This window comes from Falco peregrinus, chromosome Z (genome assembly GCF_023634155.1).
Source record: "Falco peregrinus isolate bFalPer1 chromosome Z, bFalPer1.pri, whole genome shotgun sequence".
Lineage (NCBI taxonomy): Eukaryota > Metazoa > Chordata > Aves > Falconiformes > Falconidae > Falco > Falco peregrinus.
This window is the reverse complement of record NC_073739.1, coordinates 40173886-40195711: the sequence shown is the minus strand read 5'-3', so window position 1 is coordinate 40195711 and position 21826 is coordinate 40173886. Positions and strand designations below refer to the sequence as shown.

The window sequence follows — 21826 nt, the reverse complement described above, 5'->3', positions numbered from 1 at the left end:
ACTATTCCATGCATAACACTTATTAATTCATAAAGGATCTGACATTCAATAATTGATTAAATGCCCTAGTTCCCATAGTGTAAGAATAAGAGTCAGAGGTTCCTAGCTGAATCATACTGTATTCATTTCAGTTTTGCTTTGTGAGATTGCCTTATGCATATGAGGTGTATGATAATTCAGGTGAACAAGGCCAGTGCTGTAAAGTCAACATGGGATTTAATGTAGGAGCAAATAATGGGGGGGCACACACAATAGTTTCGTAGAGGAAGTGCTTGAGGAACAGAAAATAGGAAGCTCTTGAAAGGGAATTTTTCATTGTGAAGTAGATTTCAATCAGTGAGTTAAAGGCAAACATTGAAAGAATCAGAAAGAAGTCTGCCATGGAAGAGAAGAATTAAGGGGAGTAACACATGAAGTCAGATTCAGAAGAAAGCAGTGGCAAGTTGACAGTGCTGGAACATTGACTGAAATTGTCTTTTTTTTTTTTTTTTTTTGGTAATGCTAATAAAAAGATCCGTGGAGTATTTTTCACCTCTGTGTGTAAAGCTTACCTCTACCTAGACCCCCATCCATGTATTGCTCAGAGTAACAAACTGCAGATTTGACCTTTAGTGAACATGGTGACATCTTAAAAAAACCTGAAGTGTTATCATTTTGCTGACAAAATATTTATTATTTTTTAAAAAGAAATTATTGGATTTGGGAGTTGGGAGCTGGATTTAAGTTGGCAAACTTGCTAAAATGTTTACAGTTTCAACAGAGCCAGTTGTGTTTCAGCCCAACTGGGTGCCATTTCACCAATTGGCTTTGCTCCAGAGAGCCAAGATAAGTTTTTCAAGACTAACTCACAGTAGCCATGAGGTTTCACTGGCATTAGTTCCTGCAGCTCTTGGGGCAACTTGTTTATAGTAATTTTTTTCTACCTTAAGGAAAAAACTTCAAGCAGTTAATTTAGGTAGAAGAGGAGCTCTTTGTGTGTATATGGTGGTATTTTGATGTTGTTCTTTCAGGTGTGGCAGTGTGGGTCACTGTGCTTGAAAATGTTGTACTTCCAGAACTAAGTATGCCATTTGTGAGTTTATTTGCAATTAGCAGTCCTTTCTGCATTCAGTGTGTTTACAACATTTGGCTTTTTTCCGAAAGAGTTTTTCAGTCTTCTATGTTTGAACAGATGTGTAGACCAAAGTATTGCTGCCTCATATACTTTGGTCTTGTTTAATAAGAGGTAGATGGATGCACGTTTATGGGGGTTTCAAATACTTTTAAAACAGGCATTGACATGGTCAGGCTTGTATTCTATGCAGATTATGCTGGCTTGAATTAAACTGCACAATCCTGGTTTCCTGACAGAGTGACAAATATGCTAGGTCTTACAGTAAGATCTAAATACTATGAATATTTTTCATGTAAATACCATCCCAATAAATACATATTTAATAATAAATATATGTTAAAACTAGCATTGCTTGCTTTTTAAAAATAGATTTTCCAAGTAAAGTTCTATATTATCCATGCATATCTTAAAAAAAAAAAAAATACATGTAAACATCTTAAATGTTATCTACAGCATAAGAATTCTCAGTTATCTTGCTAATTCTGTATACATCTGCTAATTCAGTCTTTATTTGGTTACTATCATCATAACATTATTGGGAGGATAGGGTTTTTATCTTAATTGTGGTCTTGGCTTCAGCTTGTGTAATATAACTTCTAATAGTACAGTGAAATTCTAATCTTTGGAGTTGTGCATTTAGCTTAGAGTGAAAATGTATGCCTCTAGGTCCCTTAATATTAACATCTCTCTCTGTATACTAGTTTGAGGTTACTTGCCTAAGTAATGGATTGAGAACAGATGTGAGATCTTAAAGCTCAAGAACATTGTGAACAGCCCATGGAAATAAGTGGACATGGATCAAATAGAAACACATTGGGAAGAAACACTGTAGATCCAAAACCAAATTCTGAACTACAGATGACAAGGTGTGAACACAGTTTGTGTTTTCATCTTTAAAGTAACATTAGTAGGGGGACTGACTGGGCATTTATTCTTTCTGCTGATCTCATCTGGGGGGAAAAAAGAAGGTAATATGATTTTGGGAGGGGGTGTTCTGTTTTTTCCCTGCTCTTCAAACACAATTTTTGCATTTTCCTTGGCTTGCCTTTTGGCCAAGGGGAAATTTCTATGAGAATTTCTGAGAAATAACTAAAGTGTAGATAGGATTATATTTTTGTGCAAGACTTTGACTGTCAATGCATGATGAGTTGATCTGTAGCACAATCTTACTGGAACTGATCAAAACATTAGCTTCTTATAGCTATTACATTTAAAATTGACATTCTCACTTTAAGAAACATCACAGGATTGTTAATGTTTTAATCTTACCATTATTATAATGAAACTGTCGTGTAATTTTTTTCTTGTTCCTTTACACGAATATAGTGATACCTCTTTCAAAATACTTTACAATTCTGAATAACTGTGTTAGAAATTGTGATACTGACAAAAATGTTTTTACCTTAACTTTATCTCTCAATATGTGATTATTTATATTTTTCTTCAAGTGTTAAATAGCTGAATTAACTAAGAGTTCTGAACATATACTGTGCAAAAATTGTGTAACATATGTTGACAGGCAGGAAGTAGTGATTCCAAATAATCCACTAATCTTGATAAAATGAATCCAGGAAGCTTTTATGTATCTGTTAAGATAAGACTTGGACATATTCTGTTTTATAGTAATATTTGAAGTGTGTAACTGATATTTGGGTCCTGTGGCACAGAATTAAGTATTTGTACGACCCCTGTTTTTGCATTAGAGAAATTAGAGATTTTTTGTTTAGCTCACAATTAACCTGTTTGGAAAAATAGCCCACCTTACTCTTGGAGAACCCAAGACTTGCTTTCAGTGTCCCTGGAAGTTTGTGACTGAGCAGGGAGTCTACACTGCAGCTCTGAATCTGTCTTAACATTCAAACCATTGAGTGCTAGCTAAGAGTGGCAGAATTGGGCACAATAGAACTTATCATTAAGTCAGAAACATGGTTGTTTTGATGATTTCTATGTCTCATTTTACTAGAAAAAAGAGGAAGACTCAGAAGGTGACACAGCAGAGAATAACATTGTTAAGGGAGGGCAAGAAATGCTGACAAACAGTAATCCACATCACCTGTATGTTATGCATCCTATTACCCAGAAAAACAAAAAAGTACACAGAGTAGGTTCAACCATCTTCTTGCTTGGGAAGACACCGAAAGGAATCCGCAGGTAAGACTGTTTTGGTGAGATGAAGTTAAAATTCTAAGGTTGAAATGAACTTCCCTCTGGGAAGTTGCTTTTGTCTTTGTTCCAGCCATACTTGGGGAATTCTGATTATTTTCTATGGGAAGAGCAGAACTAATGGGAATCTTCCACTCACACTATACAAAGTGTGCCATAATTGATGAATAAAACAAATTGAACACACAGATCACTTTAATGTGTTGATTTAATGTCTATGTATATTACATAGCTGTGCAGATATCATCACCACAAGTGTTCATGTTGTGTGCATCATGCAGTACTACAAACCAGTGTTTAAACTTTGTACAATTTCTTGTTTCTATAATGTGAGCTTCTGACTGCATACTCGTTTTGCCCTGATTTCATCACTTTCATTGAAAGACTATTAAAAAAAAAAATCGGACTTCATGTTTATTTTTTAACATGGGGCTCAACATTTTTTAATATTTTTTAATGTTTTTGTCTCCCCACTCATTTTTTGAAAGATAATACTTTTTCTATCTCCCGTTTTTCCTTTTTCCCCAGACTATCGCTATTATTAATATAAATACTTAAATTCCGTTCATACAGAGATGGAAGTTCAATAACATTAGCCAGACGGTATGTGGAAATAGGAAGCAGAAAGCTGTAGCTAACTAGGCAAACCCATAGAACTGGGATTTGGTATGTATTTGCAATCTGGCCTTGAAACAGTTAAGTTACTGCATGAGGGTTGGTATCTAGGTAATACCTGTAAATGTTCAGAATCTGTCATATTAGCTTGCTGGCCTCAGCTATCCAAACTGTTATTGTTGAAATGCCAGACGTGCTTACTATTATAGATACTGAAAATTCTAAATATTTGAGAGGCAGATATGGGAGAACCCTTCATGCTAAAAATACTCAGAATTGTAATCATAGTTATCAATAGTTTTTTGGGGTAAATTTTTCAAAGGCAATGAAGAGACTAAGATTATTATTCCAAGATCCTAAAGCCATGTCTAGCAAAAAGCTTAAAGCATGTTGACTCTTAAATGAGAGGCGAGTCATCTGTTAGCACCTGGCTCAGTTAGACTTTGTAGTACATCTGGCTGTGCTGTAAATGAATGTGAAGATGATTAGGTGCCTCCGTTTGTGTTGCAGTAGCAAGGTGGAGTGGGAAGCTGTCTGCAGTCACCCTGTATAAAGGGTATAGCTGGAGCTAGCCCGTCGAGTGGTATTTGAGGCCAAACAGGGTTAAATCTCACTGCCTGTTGGAGCCCTCACACTGGACAGGCAAGACGTTTCATATCCTTTCTCTGACAAGGGAGCATAAACTTACCTCTCCAGCCTTCCAGTTAGGCTACCTGACCCCAGACTATGGCTAACTCAATTAGGATTTGCTCCTTCAGTTAGAACTTGGCCTCTTAGCAGAAATAAATATTACGTAGCTCACTAGATAGGATGGAGGGGACAGTCCCAATCTCCTGTGAATGAATGTATTTATCCAGCTCTTGTTTAGCAAGCTTTTTAAAAGGAGTTTGAGCAACTACTATTGTTTTTCCCAGCCCCCCAGCTATCTCTCCATCTGCATCTTTTTGGTGGCTAAATACCTTCTGAAATCTGGTCCTCTGATACAGTATCTTACCTACACTGGAAGTTAAGTCTTCGGATTGTAAACTGAGGAACCACACTGGAGTGTGGCATTCAGAAGTCACTTCAATTCTTCTAAGGTCATTATTCTTTCTTCTCTTTGCTAATAAAAACAAACAGTGTTCCTAATAAGGAAGTTACTTTCAGTGATTACTTTCCAGGATATATAAAGTAGGTAAATTGAATTACTTGCTTGAAAGCTGCTTTTGTTTCTAGTTAAAGGTGTTTAATGTGGTTTTCTTTATTGATAATTACAGGAGACAATTTGAAGAAATGGTATCCCACTTTAATATGGGATCAATGGAAGAACTTGCAGAACATATTGCAAAAGCTACATCAGAAACAAGGCAGAAGATGTTGAAGGAATTCTACCTTTCCAGGCATCCAGAGATAGAGCTTTTCTTCCCAGCTGAAATACCAGCACAAGCTTTACATAACTGTGAGGAAAGAGAATTGAGTGTAACACATTCTAGAAAAAGAAAATCTATTGTTAATTTTGGAAGATCTAAGTCTAGATCTTCATCAGCTAAAGGACTACTTCTGAATGGAACTACAGAAACTCGGAGCCAGCAGAGCTGTAAAGAAGTAGAGCAGCTTCACAATGACTCCTGCTTGCAAGATGTGTGTGTTGATGCAAAATATAAACAATCACCCACTGTTGCTACTCAACATATCGAAAGGAGAAACAGTCAGGCATTCAAGGATTTTATGGCATCTGGCTCATTAAGCAGTAAATCAGAAATAATTGAGGTGCTGCCTGTAAAAAGTTGTGAAGGACAGCAGGACGCAGAAGGAACACAGCTGCCAAGAAAAAGATCCCTGTCTCAGTCAGAAAATGGGGAGAGAAAAGCTCAGACTTGTAAGAAAAAGTCTTTTGTGGACTTACTTGGAGATACCTCTGTTCTCAATGACCTCTTCAGAAATGATGGAAATGGGCCTACAGAATCACCAAGGAGATTCCCTTCAGGGCAAGTAGAAAAATCAAAGGAGAGACCAAAAGATTTCTGGGACATGCTGAATGAGCAGAATGAGGAGAGCCTCAAAAAGCTCACAGACATAGCAGTCATAGAGAAGCTATGTGAAAGAGCACCTCACGCCCCAGTGACAGAAGAGAGAGAAGTGTGTGAAAGTTCTCTTTGGAAAAAAAATGAAAATTTTCTGTGGAAAAAATACAGTCCAGGTGATTCAGATGAACAGTCTACTGCTACATCTTGTAATGTAGTAAAATGAAAGTTTTTCTATGTGAGTTGCACTGTAATTATTTTAGTTGAACATTTAAATATCCACAACTTTAGCAGTATGCAGCAAAACATGATACCTCCATGAAATTAAAGGCAAAGTCATGAATTTGTATTTATCATGATACGGATTTCCATTTTACAGATGTGAATACATTACATATGCTCTTACATATGTAATTGCATATGTAATGTATAGTACCTGTATGCACAGTAGTGCGTATGTACTATATATTGTGAGCTATGGTATATTAATTTTAAAGTAAACTTTTTTAAAATGTTCTGAGTACACTTTGCTTTCTTGCATTCTGATTATATTCCTTGACTCATTAGCAGTACTGAGTAATTTTTCCCCTTTACTTACACTTGGAAGCCCTCAGTCATGTAAAGCTGAATCTAGTGATATTACCGGGATTTGACAATGATATTCCACATATTTTCTGAGCTACAGGGACTTCATGAGATGGGGATGATGCCTTTGTGTCTAATAGCTTTTGATGGATTCTCCCCTTCTCCCACCCTTTGATTTTGCTGAGTCTGTCTTTGATGCTGTGGAGCTTCTAATTATATTCACTATCCTATGGCAGTGAGTTTCTCAGCGTGATTGATGTGAAGAATCACCAATTTTTGTTCATTTTTTCTCAGTGCAGGACCTACAGCATATTAAATCATGCTAGGTGTCAAATTTCCTCTCTCCCCCCCCCCCCCTTTTTTTTTTGTACAGACTTCTGTTACGTCTTTGAGATAATGTTCAGACCACATAATGTTGGTGGCGTTCATCTTTCTGTGCAAGGAAAGAAGAGAGGGAATAGACTTTTAAAATAATTTTAAAAAACCCACACTGCTTCCTAGTGAATTTCAGGAAGAATCTAATGCCATTCAGTAATTAAGACTCACTGTTGTCTCCATTGATTTCATGTATTTTGTACGTACATACTTATGTGAGTATTTGGTAGAAAAAAAAAACCACCACCAAATATGGTTTATACTGGGAAAACTGTTATTTCTTACTCTGCTTAAGAAGAGAAACAAGTTCCATTTTATGAGCATTGTATTCTGAAAAAATTTAAACACATTGTGTTGCATGTGTACTTAAATATGAAATTGCATGTGCAGATTGTGGATTGATTTTTTTTTTTTTAGTTATTTAAAACAAGAATATTTAGTATAAGCAATTTTGTGGGCATTTGTGTGGCCACATTTCTTTAAATTCAGATGTGCATACTCAAGTTACAATGAAGTGGCTTTTTGAGGAAATTAATCTTCTGTTAGTCTGCTGCTGACACTGAATATTACTGTTTAGTGTATTACAGCTTGAATTCAGCTTCTGCTGATAGTCAAAAGGTTTGTCAGTCGTATTATGTTTAATAACAATAACTGTAATTCTTGCTGTACTATACCAGTTTGCTCCAATATTATGCTTTAATTGCTACTGCTATTGTTTCTGCTGCAGGGATAACCTATGAGTGTCTTGGGAACATCTCAACAAGGATTTTGCTTACTGCATTTGAAGTGCACAAGTTAGACTGGACGCAGCAGTTAGTTGCCAAGGGAATTTCAAGAACCATAGGATAATAGAATCACGGAATGGTTTGTGTTGAAAGGGACCTTAAAGAACTTCTCCGACCCCCATGATGTGGGTAGGGATATCTTCCACTATATCAGGTTGCCGAAAGCCCATCCAGCCTGGCCTTGAACACTTCCAGGGATGGGGCAGCCACAGCTTCTCTGGGCAACCCGTGCCAGTGCCTCACCACTCTCACAGTAAAGAATTTCTTCCTTGTATCTAACCTAAATCTATGCTCTTCCAGTGTAAAACTACTGCCCCTTGTCCTGTGTCTGTCTTTCAATATTTAAAGAAGGTTTGTAAGGCCACAATGAGGTCTCCCTGGAGACCTCCCTTCTTGAGGTGAACAACCCCCACTCTCTCAGTCCAGCCCTCTGAGCAGTTTCGTGGCCTTCGTCTTGACGCACTGTAAAAGGTCCATGTCTGTGTTGTACTAGGAACCCCAGATCTGGCTGCAGTACTCCACGTGGGGGTCTCATGAGAGAAGAGTATTTATTACTCATTGAGCCTCTTTATACAGCAGCATATTCCTGAGGAAAGCACTGGTGCCAGTCCCTGCTTTATGCCACCTCTGCTACATAGGCAGATTTCTGTCTGCAGTACTGGGTATTGTGTGTTCCTTTGGCTTTGGCATAACAGCTGCTGGGTGCCTGTCCTCGCTGCTGTGTATCAGCCAGAGCAAATGTATACATGTGCTTTCCATATTTGACTTTATCCTCAACACCAGAGCTGGAATGGGCCTAGTTATGATCATAGCACTTCTCACAACATCAGATTTGTGTACTATTACTTTGCACTCATAGCTTTCAGGGCAAATAATTTTTATGTTGGGCTTTTTAAACATTAGTTTTTCCCAACAGTTCGCTAGTGCTATGTAGGGTTGCAGTCCCAAGCTTTCAGGATAAAGATGTTTAAAACTGGGATCAGATTCAACCATATCTCCTCTCTGTGATGCAAGTATCAAATGCACATATTATCAAATAGAATGATAGATAATAATGTTTTTTACCCCGTTGTGAATATACACAGGCTGCACCCCATTCAACTAGTTCTCTAACAGAACATACTAATTCCTCCTCCTAGGATGGTGAGAAACGTGATCTCGGGGTTCTATTTCGCATTTTGGATGGAAAACCTAGATAAATCTATACATCTCTGTAGAACATAATAAATACTTTCCAAGGTGTACTGAGGGAGAAAAAACAAAAAAGCTGCTGGATCTCATTTTCATCCCAGTACTTAATAAACTACCAGTATTTCAGAAAGGAGGTTGTTGTAAATAAGCAGTATAGTATGTACGGAGTAAGGATTTTCTACATACTGACAAGTTACCATCTTACTCATGAAATGCTGGCTGTAATAAAATTTCCAAATGAAAACTGTGCTTCATAGATTGAAGGAGTGGTTGTAAGATAAGCAATGTCCTATCTCATTTGCTGCATAGTCTGTCACATTTCTAAGTGCTGTGGGCTCACACGAAAGGAGTACCTTGTCATAACATGTAAATTAAAGAGGCCAGGGCTCCATGTTGCTGTGGAAGCCTTAACCTAATCTTTGGGTTTTGTAAGCTTTGAAATCTCAGATGTAATGGTGTATTAGTACAGGGTTTTACATTGAATGTACTGTATAAATTGTTTTATGTGAAGGGTAAATGTTATGAAATTTTAAAACTTTGGACACTGAAGCTGCACAGCAGCAGTCTATGAATGGTGGTAGCTTTTGTGGTCTGGATGACTGCCCATTGGAAAATAAGCTTAAATTTGATCTGGACCAGCTTCTACTTTAGGTCATGGGAAGCTGTTGTAGGCTTTCCTCTGTCTCTGTGTTAACCATTATGTGCTTATTGTAAGTGGAATCCATCTAAGAACCTGATTGGGAAATCTGACTTAACTACCTGGAACCAGGAGCTCAGTATTTAACCTACATGATAAAGTATTTTTTTAGGCCAGAAGGAGGGACTGGTAACTTCTGAGTCAGAGGGCTGGATGGGGCTAAATAACCTTGTTGGTTTCAGTTGATATTGGGGCACTAGAGAGAGGCTTCACCTGAGCGCCACTGGTTTGTCAGTCATGGTCTGAGTCAATAGATCCTAGGGAGGGCAAAATCGGGTTGAGTTAGGTAAGACTTCTCATTTTACTTCTTTTGGAAGAACCTCAGAGCAGTGGAACTGTACAAGTAGAAGGCTGAACTGCAGAGCTGATTCCCAAGTACGAAGCTGTCACCATTTTTGTGAAGTAATCAGGAAATTACGTTTCTCATCTATAAGGTGATGATGCACATAAATCAAAACCTCCATAGAATTGCATGTTTTATTCACATGTATGCCAAGTACTGATGATAGATTTGTGGAAATACATTTGTTATCTGCAATTGAACCGAGCTACGGGAAGATTTCCTGAAGGAAGATTTATGGCACTCTGTAGCTTCCTGTGCAAATTTAATATATTTTACTAGGGGATATCACTGAAGCCATAAATACTGCAATTTAGTGCCCTAGGGATCTGAGCATAAAATATTTTTGTCATGAAGAAGATGTCTGTATGCTTTACAAAAAAAGAATCTGAATAAACTCAAAAAGGAATTATTTGACCTGTATTTGAAGGTATATCCTTCACATAATAAAAACAGATTTTTTTTGTCATCTTTGAAATCTGCCATTATCATTTCATTTGGCTTTTAAAATGAAGGAGGCTTTGGGGGGATGCTGTGTTTAGGGTTATGGTGGAGTGGAGTTCATACAGCTTCTGCGTGCAGGTTCCCCTACAGTTACAGGGAGATGGGCTACAAGGAAACTGTAACAGCCTCCTAACCTAAGGAAGTAGCCTTGTGGTAGTCACCACCTGCTCTCAATATAAATCAGCCAGGAGGAAAAGGTTGTCTTTTTCATCATAGCTGTCAGCTGGAAATGGCTCACTAGGTTTTTACTGTTCCTTGTTGCAGTTTCCTTGTTCTTTCACTTAATGGTGTTTCTTTGGGTCTGGCTCTGGGTCCCTGACCTAACGGGGTACTGATAGTTACCATTGCCTTCAATGGAAATTCTTAGACTGGAAGGAAAGACCAGGTTGCCAGTGAACTAGTAAGAAATCTGACCCTGCCTATGCGAACAAATGCAGCTCTGTCAGCAACCTGTTTACAAAACTGTCACCAGACCTAGTTAAAACACCGTGTGTGTCCTGGGTCTGATTTGCAGTGTAGTCTGGATCTCAAGCATGTTTTGCAAACTGGACCTGTGCTTATAACTACATTTGGGAGTAGCCATATGGTACATAGATACCATATTTGATCTGGGGGAGGGAGAATGAATGATTTCAGATAACGTGTATGTTTGAGAAAGTTAGGATGTTCACATATGTTTTGTGAGCGCATTAAGGCAGTTTGAAAGGATGTATGTGCTCGGATTTAGCAGGTTATGACTTCAAGCACCGAAAGGCAGACTAATCCCAGTGCATGGCTTCAGCACAGTGAGTAAAAGCAGCATTAATAGGAGGGAAGGGAACTTGGTAATAGCATAATCAAAATGTCACTGGATGCTTCAAAGACAGCAATACAGTTACTATGTATGAAAAAGATGGTTTAAAAGTACTTGAGTAGGAATTTTAACACCAGGAGAGGGTTCTGTTCTTCCAAGGAAGCATTTAATTGCCTTTGCTGCTATGTATTTTTGTGTTCCTGCAGTGCCCTGCATATTTTATTCACTGCATACTTTCCAGTATATGCAACAAAAGAATATTCTTATGAAAACTCTCTCCTTGTGTTTGCATATTCCACTGTGCAGTACATCTGATTCAGTGCATCCTATAAAAGAAGAGTAATGACCATCTAAGTAGACTCTGTGCTAGAATCTACCTTCCTGATTAAGGCACCTGAAGAGTAGATAACTGGCCTAAGGTAAGTTGGAAAATTCACTTCCTGCTATTGAAAATGGTTGTCTAGATGGGCAATCTACAAGAGAGATATAGGCAGTGGTTCAGAGCATTTATAGGTATGCCTCTTTTCCTGTAGATCATGTGTGGATCATAGGAGGCTACTTGCTAAATGAGTCTGTATCTTGTGTGTGATTCTGCCAGCTGATTCTGAAAGAGGAGAAAAGTACATCTAAACAAGATAATTGGAGGGCTTCAGAGTTGTTTGCGTGACATCCCAACATTTGTTTAATTGGCATCCAAAAAGTTGAATTCCCTTTTTTAAAGACCAAGTGAAGATTGTGCTCTAAAATTAAAGAAGTAATAGAATGCAGTCATGTTGTATATGCATGATAACTGAGGACAGATTATCTCAATTGTTCCTTGAGTTCACTTGAGCTGAGAGGATGGAATGGAGCAGTCGGGACCTGACCTTGTGTCTACATGTCTACACGCAGTATAACTGAATTGAGATTGCACACATAACTTACGCAGTCTGGATCATGAGCAGGCCTGCTGCGCCAAAGCATTGTTTTCTGAAAATGCACGTGTGCAGCATAATTACTTTACAATTTGCACTGGTCTGTTGTAGCATGTTCCAGCGGCTAAACATTTGTTATCAACTTTCACAATCCCTAATGCTGCATCTATTAAAGACAATGGCAAAACAGTGGGGATACTTCAAATGCTAAACGAACCCAGATCAACTCAGAATGAATCTGTATTTTACTTCAACAGAACTGTTTATACTAAAGGGATTTTCTTCCCCTATGGTTTGATATTGTTTCCATCAAGTGAACGCTCATGTAAACATGATCTCCTGTATCACCCTGAAAGTCATTCTATGCCAGTTACTTTAAAAACAAATACCAGATGTCTGTTTATATTTTTTGAGGTAAACGCTCACAACTGTTGGCAGCAGCGGCCTCTGTGTGATTCAGGCTATGATGGAAGTTCCAGCACAGTTTCTAGTTGTTCTGGTTTATAATTCATGGCAAAGAAAACAAATTCATACTATGGTCTAATTGGGAATGTAATTTAAGTACCTTTGAGAAAGCTGTTTTCTTAAAACTTCTCTTTTTTGCTTTGGTCTCATCACCTCTGCAGTAGATTCAGATGTGAACTTGGCTTGGTCCTTCTACATGCAGATACTGTAATAGCATAGCTAGAGTAATTCAGGCTTCTCTCGCCTCCCGGTCTGCCCCCCACTGTTTTGTACTTGTGGTTATATATAATGCTGTATTACAATATGCTACTTCTAGTTTAAGAGTCTTTTACTTGGAGGGAGTATCAAGAAATATCTTCTCTTTAATTAAATGTTAAGGTTCTGTTCTGTTTCTGAAGTGTCAGTCTATGCAGTGTTTGACAAACCAGAATCTAAGTTCCTTGAAATGGACATCGTTACTTTATAACACTACATGCCTGAATCATTAGCTAGATAATACATTACATATATACACTAAGATATATGTACTTATGTATAATCAAAGAATTGCAGAATGGTAAGGGTTAGAAGGGATCTCTGGAGACCATCTACTCCAACCCCCTGCTAAAGCAGGTTCACCTAGAGCAGGTTGAACAGAATCAGATCCAGACAGGTTTTGAATGTCTCCAGGGAAGGAGACTCCACAGCCTCTCTGGGCAGCCTGTCCCAGTGCTCTGTCACCCTCATAGTAAACCAGTTTTTCCTCACATTCGGGTGGAACTGCCTGTGTTGCAGTTTGTGCCTGTTGCCCCTTGTCCTGTTGCTGGGCATCATTGAAAAGAGACTGGCCCCAGCCTCTTGACACCTGCCCATAAGATATTTGTGTACATTGATAAGATCCCCTCTCAAGTCTTCTTTTGTCCAGGATAAACGGGCCTATAGATATATATAAAATATATATACATGCTCTGTATGTTATATACTCTACCTATATATGATATATCTATAGTATAATTACAGTTATATTGTAGATTATACAATATAATCAGCTTCTAACATACATGGAGAGAAATGATTGTGTGACATGCATATTTCAGACCAAACCTTGGGAACGTTGAATAGTTTTCTGGTTTAGAATTCTATGTTCTATCAAATTGTTATAACTGGGTAATTCACCATGTGATGGAACTTGTTTCAAACTCAGAAACCTTAGGCTGCTAAGAGAACACTGAAAAATCATAACTTGCATCCATAGCAAAACCTGAATTCAGTGGCATTCACCTCTGATTCTTTGTGAGTTGCCCACACAAACAAGGAAGAAGAAGTTAAGTAGGAAAATGTGCTTGGCCAAGACTATAATATTTCTCTTGAAAAATTTCTGGATACATATGAAAGGATTCTCTTCATAAATGCCACTTCATTGAAAAAGATAGAAGCAGTAGGAAGGCACTTAAAGGGGGAAGTTTGACTTGCTATTTTTCATGTAATGGAAAGGTTAAAATCCTCAGTAATAATGAGGAAAGCTGTTTAAAGTTGTTAATCTTTTCCTTTATGCTTTGATTCAGGCACTCTACATGTTAATATTTGTGGACACCAGTAAAAGTAAAATTCTATCTAGTGACTGAAAAAGCCAAAGATGTGGAATCTGTTTGCACCTGGAGACCCTGATGTCCAGAACATCAAACTATTCTGCCACCCTTAGCTCAAGAAAGGTAAAAGTTTAGGCCTTTTTGCAGTGCTGCAGTGTTTTCTCTGCATGGTTAGGTGTTTAGACCATGGTGGTAGGTTCAGTGTGGTGATAGTTTTTCATCTTGTACATGAAGTCTTAGCCTCTAACATGAGAACAGACAGCTGTTTCCTGGTAGTCTTGAGGGTGATGTGTTGGGGGTGGGGGTGGGGAATCATGGTAAGAAAATAATTTTAGAAAGTTTAAGGGAGTGTAAAAAAAATAGAATGAGATATTTTTATTTTACTCGCCTTACCATAGAAATCCCAAGGCTCACCTTAGTAGAAACCATCATGTTTAAGACTCAGAGCAAGCAATAAAACCTTCCGTAATTGAGTTACTGTAGTTTAATCATGTCACCAGTTTAGCTTTTGTTGTTTCATTCCTTCAGAGGCAAAAAGTGGGTATCCAGAACCACTGGGAAACTGCAGTGAGTCTGTTCCTCCCAGTAGCGGAGAACTTCCATTTTTAGCCTTGCAGGATTACAGGGTAACAGACATGAAGTCTGTGATACGTGTCTGGCTCTACCTTTTGTTTTTGTTCAGGCAGGGAACTGGGAATTAACTAGAAAAGATTACAGCTACCCAGTAGCTTGGTTTGGGTGAGCTGCGATGGTAGCCACTGTGCAGCTGTGGCCTCTTCACAGCTGCAGAGGCTGCAGCTGATCTAGGGTGCAACCTGGAATTTCTTCATTCTCGGCTTTATGCTGGCACAGTCATAGGGAAAAACTGCAAATCTGAAAGGGAAAGATGTAAAGGGATCTTTCCAAAAATGGTGTGTCCTCTGCAGAGAAGAAGGGTGATGTCCTTGGTTAAAAGTTGGTATTGGTGAGCGTACAGTTGAAGACTATACCATAATGCATTTACACCAGTGGAGCATTGGTAATGCTGTAATTTTGTAACTTTTGAGTGGTTTTATAACTAATATTTCTAGTGCAGCTTTTGACAATGTGCTTTTTGAAAACTTTTAAATAAAACCAAAATCCAAAAGGAATTCTGTTACTCCAAAGTGATTGATTCCCACATGGATCATCATGGACTTTTAGAACCACAATTTCTATTACTTGACTGATTGGGGTGGCTAATAGCAGGAAGCAGTACAATCACTTCTGTGGGCCAGGCAGTTAGGGGAAGAAAGGATGTACTTGCTAGTAGGTGTCACAGAATCTGATTGAAAACAAGAGTGCTGGCATTTGTGAATTCTTGGTTCTATTCTACATTCTGGGGACAGTGTTAGTATAATTAACACAATGGATCATTATGCCCTGGCTATGTTGCGTCTGTCTCTTGGAGTCTGCTCTGCTTTTTCATTTCTTCTTGTTACCCCAAGCTCTTTGGCTTGTTTCCAAGCTAACGAGCTTCCTCAAGTGTAGTGCATGGGCACCATGAACGACTATTGATGGTACAAGGGGCAGAATTCTCAGCTCTCAGTTCTGGTGCCACAGCAGCTCCTGGGGGTCAGGACCAGAAATTGCATGAGAAGTCCCGAACTGCCCTACAGCTCCTTTTGTAATTGGGATGCTCAATTCGTTTGTGGGAAGGATGCACACACAGTCTGGTGGTGGACATGGAGAAAGTGTGTGAGGTCAAGGTCATCTTCTGTTTCAGTGAAGTGCTCAGAAAATCATGATGCTACTTTCTAGGAGATGTATATGGAGCATGGATAAAACACAGTTTGTAAAACTTTGTAACTTGGCCAAGGTTTTCTGAAGGCTAGTACTGGGCATGACTCTGACAGTCTGATCCTTTGCAGTAAGGTAACTTCTTTTCCCATCCTCAGGATCTCTCCCAAAGCATGCAGACAAAATAGGTTCTCAGTGAAATGGCTGTAAGAACAAGGAGGAAGGCAGATTGCACCCCTTTAACCCAACATTCAGAACAGCTGTACTATTTTAGCTGAAACTTACCAGAAAAAATTCAGCCTGACGCAGACACTCAGCATGGAAAATTTCAGCTTGAGCATTTAGAGTTTGGCTAAGTTATAAACAACTGAAAGCAGGGCCCTATAATGGAAAGTGTTAAGCAAGCTCAGCTATTGCTGGAAGTAAGAGCAGTGTGTATAATACAAGTACAGACGTACTTGCATTTGTATACATGTACAGATGTATATGTATTTGTATGCATAAGCAGATACAGAGTACCCAGGATGATAGAGTAAGTATCAATGGCTTACTTGTATGATAGCATTACTGATCGGGCACAAAGCAATGAATGAAGTACAGAAGCCAGTCTGTAAGCACATTTGGTTTTGAATTTTAAGCTCTGCAGGGGCAGTTCAGCAGAGGTGCTGCAACTGTAACACAGGAGAACTCCTTACCTGCTGAAGGCAATGAAGCTGCTTCTTTTAGACCAGATCAAAGGAAATATTTAAAGAGAGCTGAGCAGGGGTTTGGCCAGTGTCTCAGTATTTAAGTGCACTCGCTTGCTGTAAGGCTGTGGAGAATTAAGCTCTGGAGGTGATACTGAAGCAATGGAGTAGCAACTGCGGAAAAGTTTGCCCTTTGCCTGTTCTTTCTGTAGTTCATTCTCACCAGCCATGCAACATAGTTCCTGTGCTTGGGGGAGGAAAGGATGTGAGTTTTTTGTATGCAGTAAACTTGTCTGGTTTACTTCTCTGGATTATAATGGAAAATCATATTTGAAACACTCAATGATTTTGGCTTAACTAAACAAGGAGTGACAGAACCAACAATATTCTTTAGGAAAATTGTGGGAAGGACTTTTTGTCATCTCTCTATGCAGTAAAAATAGCTGTAATATGTTTGCATCAGCAGTTTCTCCTCTTGAAAGCTGTGTTTAGATGGCATAGACTTTTTGCTATTTCTCTTTGGTGTGGTATGCACATACTGTAGTAATCCATTTTTTCATCAGGTTGTTGCTAATAATGAGCCACCTAAGCTCTGAAAACCTCCCTCTGCTCTTAGCTGCAGAAGAATGCTTAAAGGATTTAGGGATGTCAGTCATCATCTTGTTTTTTAGCAGGAGTGTGTGTATGTGTGCACAGGGACGAGGGGAAGAGAGCCTGAGCCAGAGTTCAGAAATTACACTCTGTGTGTGGTCTGAGGTTATTTCTCATTTCATGAAATGCACGTTTCATTCCTGGCTCAGGCAAAACTTGCACGTCACTGAATAAGTCCCTTATCCAGTTTCCAAAACACTGAAAAGATTTGAAAGGGCTCTGTGGGTGGACTGCTACTATCAGCAAAAGCAAATAAGCTAACCTATTTAGCTAAGCATTTTTTAATACTTAAACAGAATAACCTTCAGCAACACTTGAACAGTTGTGGCCAACCAAGGGAAGAGCAGGGAAAAAAGCCACAGAAGTTTAAGCAGTCACACCTTAATTAACATTAATGTTCTTGTCTGTGAATTATAGCTCTTGGTCTGTAAAGGTGCTGTCTGATCAGTCCAGGGAGAGCACTGGGGAATGATTAAATGAACTGATTGTGCTGCTAGGAGTCCCCTGTGATGTGTTGGTCGTAGTTTATTCAGCATTTCACCTTCCTTTAATCAAATGTGGTGCTAAATCATTATAGTCACCCCCAAAAAGATTAATCCAAAGACTCCTTGTGTCAAGCTATTTTGGTGTCCAACATAAGTAAATGGTTCAACCTGTGGATGTCCAGCAGCAAAGCATTATTGTAGCAAATGCTAACTCTGTGCTAAATCTCAGCATCTGAAATAAATTAGTTTAGTTTATGGCAGGAAAACAAACAACAAACAAAAAGCCAAAACTAGGAAAAAAATTCCCAGAATGCAGTCAGGATGCTAATGAACCAAACCAGCAACTATGGGTGAAACTCAAATGACAGGACAGCACCAGGGAGCCTTACAAAATGTTACTATACATCTAATTGGAAATTACTCAGCCAGAATAGGGCTGAGTACTCAAAATTCTATTTTCAGTCCAGTATTCAGTGATCAGAATATCACTGATCTTGATAGATTTACTCCAAATTAGCAGTGGAGCCAAGACCCCAACTGTCTGACCCATGTATTTACAGGATTAACTTTGTTACTGCTCTGAGATAAATCAAGATGTAAGAAACTCTTTTAAAGTGAATCTCAGACAGAAATCTTGGAGCCTGAGAGATTGGGATCTGTGAAAGCCTAGGCAGGGTAAAGCACAGTAATGTAATTTGGTTGAGGCATCCTGTGACAGGTACAAAGCAATGATCTCCTTGCCCTGGGTAGCACAGTGTGGACCTACACCTCTCAGAGGTCTAGCAAAGTGCAGAGCTAAAGGCCTTTTCCCAAGGAGAGAGGTTCAGGCTTCATTGTGGCATGAGAGAGGAAATCATCAGGCTCTACATGGAGGATTTTGCTGAGACCTTTGCAACCCAGAATGCAGCTCTGAATGCTTCTCACTTGCCAGTGCCAGTGTTTAATTAAGTCCCAAGGGTCTCACATTCTGAGTAAAGAGTGGAGAAATGAACGTTGCCGAGAAGCTGTTGAATCACAAGCAAGAGGGAGGAGGCATTTGACGTTTTTGCTTCCTTCATGATGTTAGCAATTCTTACTTGCTTAGTGCAGGCCAAAGACTGATGAATTGCCAAAGTCGTGTTGTATGTTGTCTTTGCAGGGTGCGCGGAGCTGGAAGCAACAGGTGACACTGTGCAGTTCTTGTCTGTGTTCACAGCCCAGTGCCACAAGACCTCCCTCATCACATCTTCCACATGGGAAGGAGGAGGCAGGCTCAGCCTTCACTTTGACGTTGGATCTGCATCTGTCCCTAGTTACTTTTTCCCCATGGGGAAACTGAGACACAAGGGAGGTAAATGTCTGTGGTGGACCCAGGTTGCTGTGGACCTAATCTGAGAAACTGTGCTTCCTTTCTTAGGTGGTGTATCACCCTGCAGCAGATCTTCTGCTGGGCTGGTTGACAGATCTGCCCAAACGGTGAGCACTGGATGGGGGTGTGACATGAAGCACTTTGTGCAGTCAGGGATGGATGGTATGGAATTCTCCAAAGCATGTGCAGTTACAATCTAGACAGGTTAGTGAACGTAGGCCCAGAAAAGATAAATGTGTTGAACCATGCAAATTAAAAGTTAAGAGTAAACAAATCTGGACAGTGGAACAACTGAGCTGATGGGGAAGTGTGAGATGTGAAGAAATTTTTTCGATTAACTACAGTCCTGTCACAAATGGTCCAGGGAGAGTTCTGAGCAGCAGCATACCCATGCACTACGGAAGTCATTGTATGTTTCCCTTGCCCTTGGGTAACAGCAGTTGATGTCCACATTTTCAGCAGCTCCAAAGCTGAAATTTGTCTTGTGTTACTGTTTATTTAGCCTGACTATTTCTGGACAAGGTGTTAGCCCCTCATTCGTTTGTGCTTAATGCACAGCAGCAAGGCCAGCTGCTGAATATGGGGCTTTTCTCAGCAGTTGTCTGCATTAACGTCTGGCTACTGAGACGAAGTTGTGCTGCCAGACCTCCACGACACTGTCCAGACAAGGCTTTCCCAGAGCTGGATGAGCCTAGGAAAAAAAAACACCAAAGCCAAAACCCTCTTTGAGAAATCAATGCCAGTTTCAAATACCACACTGTAAAGTGCTTCTGCTTGTGAAGCTAGCAATCAGAGAACGTCTGCCTGGACAAGGGCTCTGAACCAACTCCTGTTACAGGACCTGACCCTGTGTTCTTGGTGGTAAGTGACCACATTACTCTTTGGGGCCTGTGGGTGTCAAAGACAAGACGCATGTGAGAAAAGTCACCAGCTGAAAGCAGGCACATGTTTTGCACACTAGAGGTAGTTTAGTAGCCCAAGCCTGTTTCTGATTAAAATAAGAGTCCTTCAGATGAATGGAATGTAAACCACATACCAATTATTGGAATCCCATAAAGGAAACTCCCTTTTCCATCTGTCTATCCATCCATCCGCCCACCCACACAAGTACAGTGTCTCAGAAATATCCCTCTGTAGAAATGAGGGAGAAATTCAGTGCTTGCTTCCTTTTTCCTTACCTCCCAGGTGCTGGATGACAACTGAAGAGATGAAATTGCAGTGAAGCCACTTAAACACTTATCAAAGAAATGGACCTACTAATTAAAAGGATAGTATTTCCTGGCACCAAGACAAAATACACAAAGCTGAATCTCAAGGCCTTCCTCAAACAAACTGTGTGGGAATGTGGCTGTGTGAGGGCTGCAGGAACAAGCCGTAGAGTAAGACCCACTCAAAGGGAAAGAGTTAGATCAGCACACTCATTAGAAAAAAATACTAAGGCATGCATATAGCTGTTTCAGTTGCCAAATCTCTTATTGCTTTGCATTCCCATTGGACTTTTTATTGAGGCTTTTCCATGTAACTGATTACAGTAATTAATGTTCCCATCAATCCTGTGAGGCAGAAGGTGTTTCTCCCAGGTCAGCTGTGCATTGTAAGTATTACAGTATCTATTTTACAGATTGTAAAACCAAGACACAAAGTTCAGAGACAGCAAATCAGTGCTGAACTATGGTAGAGTCCCATTCCTGACTCTGACCACAATACACACAGTTTCTCCTAAGTATACACTAATCTCAAACACACTGCTTAAATGAGCAGACCTTCCCCATATAAATGAAGGCAATATATCTGCTTTGGTGAGCAGTCTCTACTGCTAACATCTGTTACCCCACATAAAGAATTTAGATCCAGGATAAAGGTAGTACTACAACATGCTCTTTATGTTCCTACTATAATTGCAGGACAGTTCAGTCTCAATGCAAAAAGCAGACTTTGTATAGATGGAAGAAGTTTTAAATGTTAATAATTTAGTTAAGAGTTGGGTCTACAGTGGTATTATGGTCTAGTTCATGGTAACTTTTTTGATACTCTGCTGGCCTCTAGAGGGGTAATTTATACACGAGCTGAAGCAGTAACCTAGGGGTTTTAAGCAATACTGTCTGCTCTTCAGTCCTCTTGCCAGGTAGTTCTTTTTTATTTTGCAAGGCATTTAAGTAGTGAAGCTTTGTAGGTCTTTGGAAACACTTTTTTTCACTTCCATGGTTTTCCCTCTCCCTGGGCAATGGATGTAAGATACGTTTCTTCTGCTCAAATAAGGGTAGAATATCCTGGCAATAAATGCCTCAGCCCTGAGGAAAATGTGCAAGAGGTGTGAGTAAGAGAGAGAAATGCAGAAAAGAGAATACAGCATTTTATGTATAACATTTATCCGTAATTAAAAAGCTCCTAAACACTGACAATTCTTCTCATGAATCCCATCATGCTCACTGAAAGCCATTAACTGCATTATGAAACAAAACAAAGCAAAACAAAACAAGAACCCAAACAAAACCAAAAAAAACCCAACATGCCTTTGAAATCCCCGAGAGACAGCACATCTTGCTTGGCTTTTTCTGCTGTCTGCTTCTGTACTCGCTGCAAGGGCTTGTTATATTCCATACTTCATTCCCTGGTCCTACCTTTTTTTCCGGGATATATGTATTAAATCTGAGGAAAACGCTGAACAGAAAGGTTGACCCTTTTCTGCAAAGGGGAGATAATGGTCTGTAAGCAGTAACTGCTTCCAGAGGGTGTTGTGGCTTTGTTCGATATTAAGTACATACATTCTTAGTGCTTAAAGTGTG

The 21826-nt window shown here is 39.4% G+C and overlaps 1 protein-coding gene and 1 long non-coding RNA gene across 10 annotated transcripts in view; both read left to right on the top strand.

The window, feature by feature from the left end:
- The window catches only part of ERCC6L2 (ERCC excision repair 6 like 2), a 58120-nt gene extending 51702 nt beyond the window's left edge, over positions 1-6418 (top strand). For 6 of the 9 annotated variants that reach the window (XM_055790339.1, XM_013301778.3, XM_027791303.2 and 3 more), the window contains 2 exons: positions 3078-3265; positions 5149-6418. In XM_055790339.1, coding sequence (XP_055646314.1) covers positions 3078-3265; positions 5149-6121 — 1161 coding nt within the window. In that variant the 3' untranslated portion in view covers positions 6122-6418. Of the gene's footprint in view, positions 1-1815; positions 1981-3077; positions 3270-4402; positions 4535-5148 lie in introns of those variants that run through there. The other 3 variants (XR_008744716.1, XM_055790340.1, XM_055790342.1) reach the window with 3 other exon arrangements.
- A 7678-nt stretch (positions 6419-14096) lies between these two features.
- On the top strand, positions 14097-21522 carry LOC129782806 (uncharacterized). Its single transcript, XR_008744932.1, has 2 exons — positions 14097-14235; positions 18831-21522. It is a non-coding gene; the product is annotated as an uncharacterized LOC129782806 (long non-coding RNA).
- Positions 21523-21826: the final 304 nt, after the last annotated feature.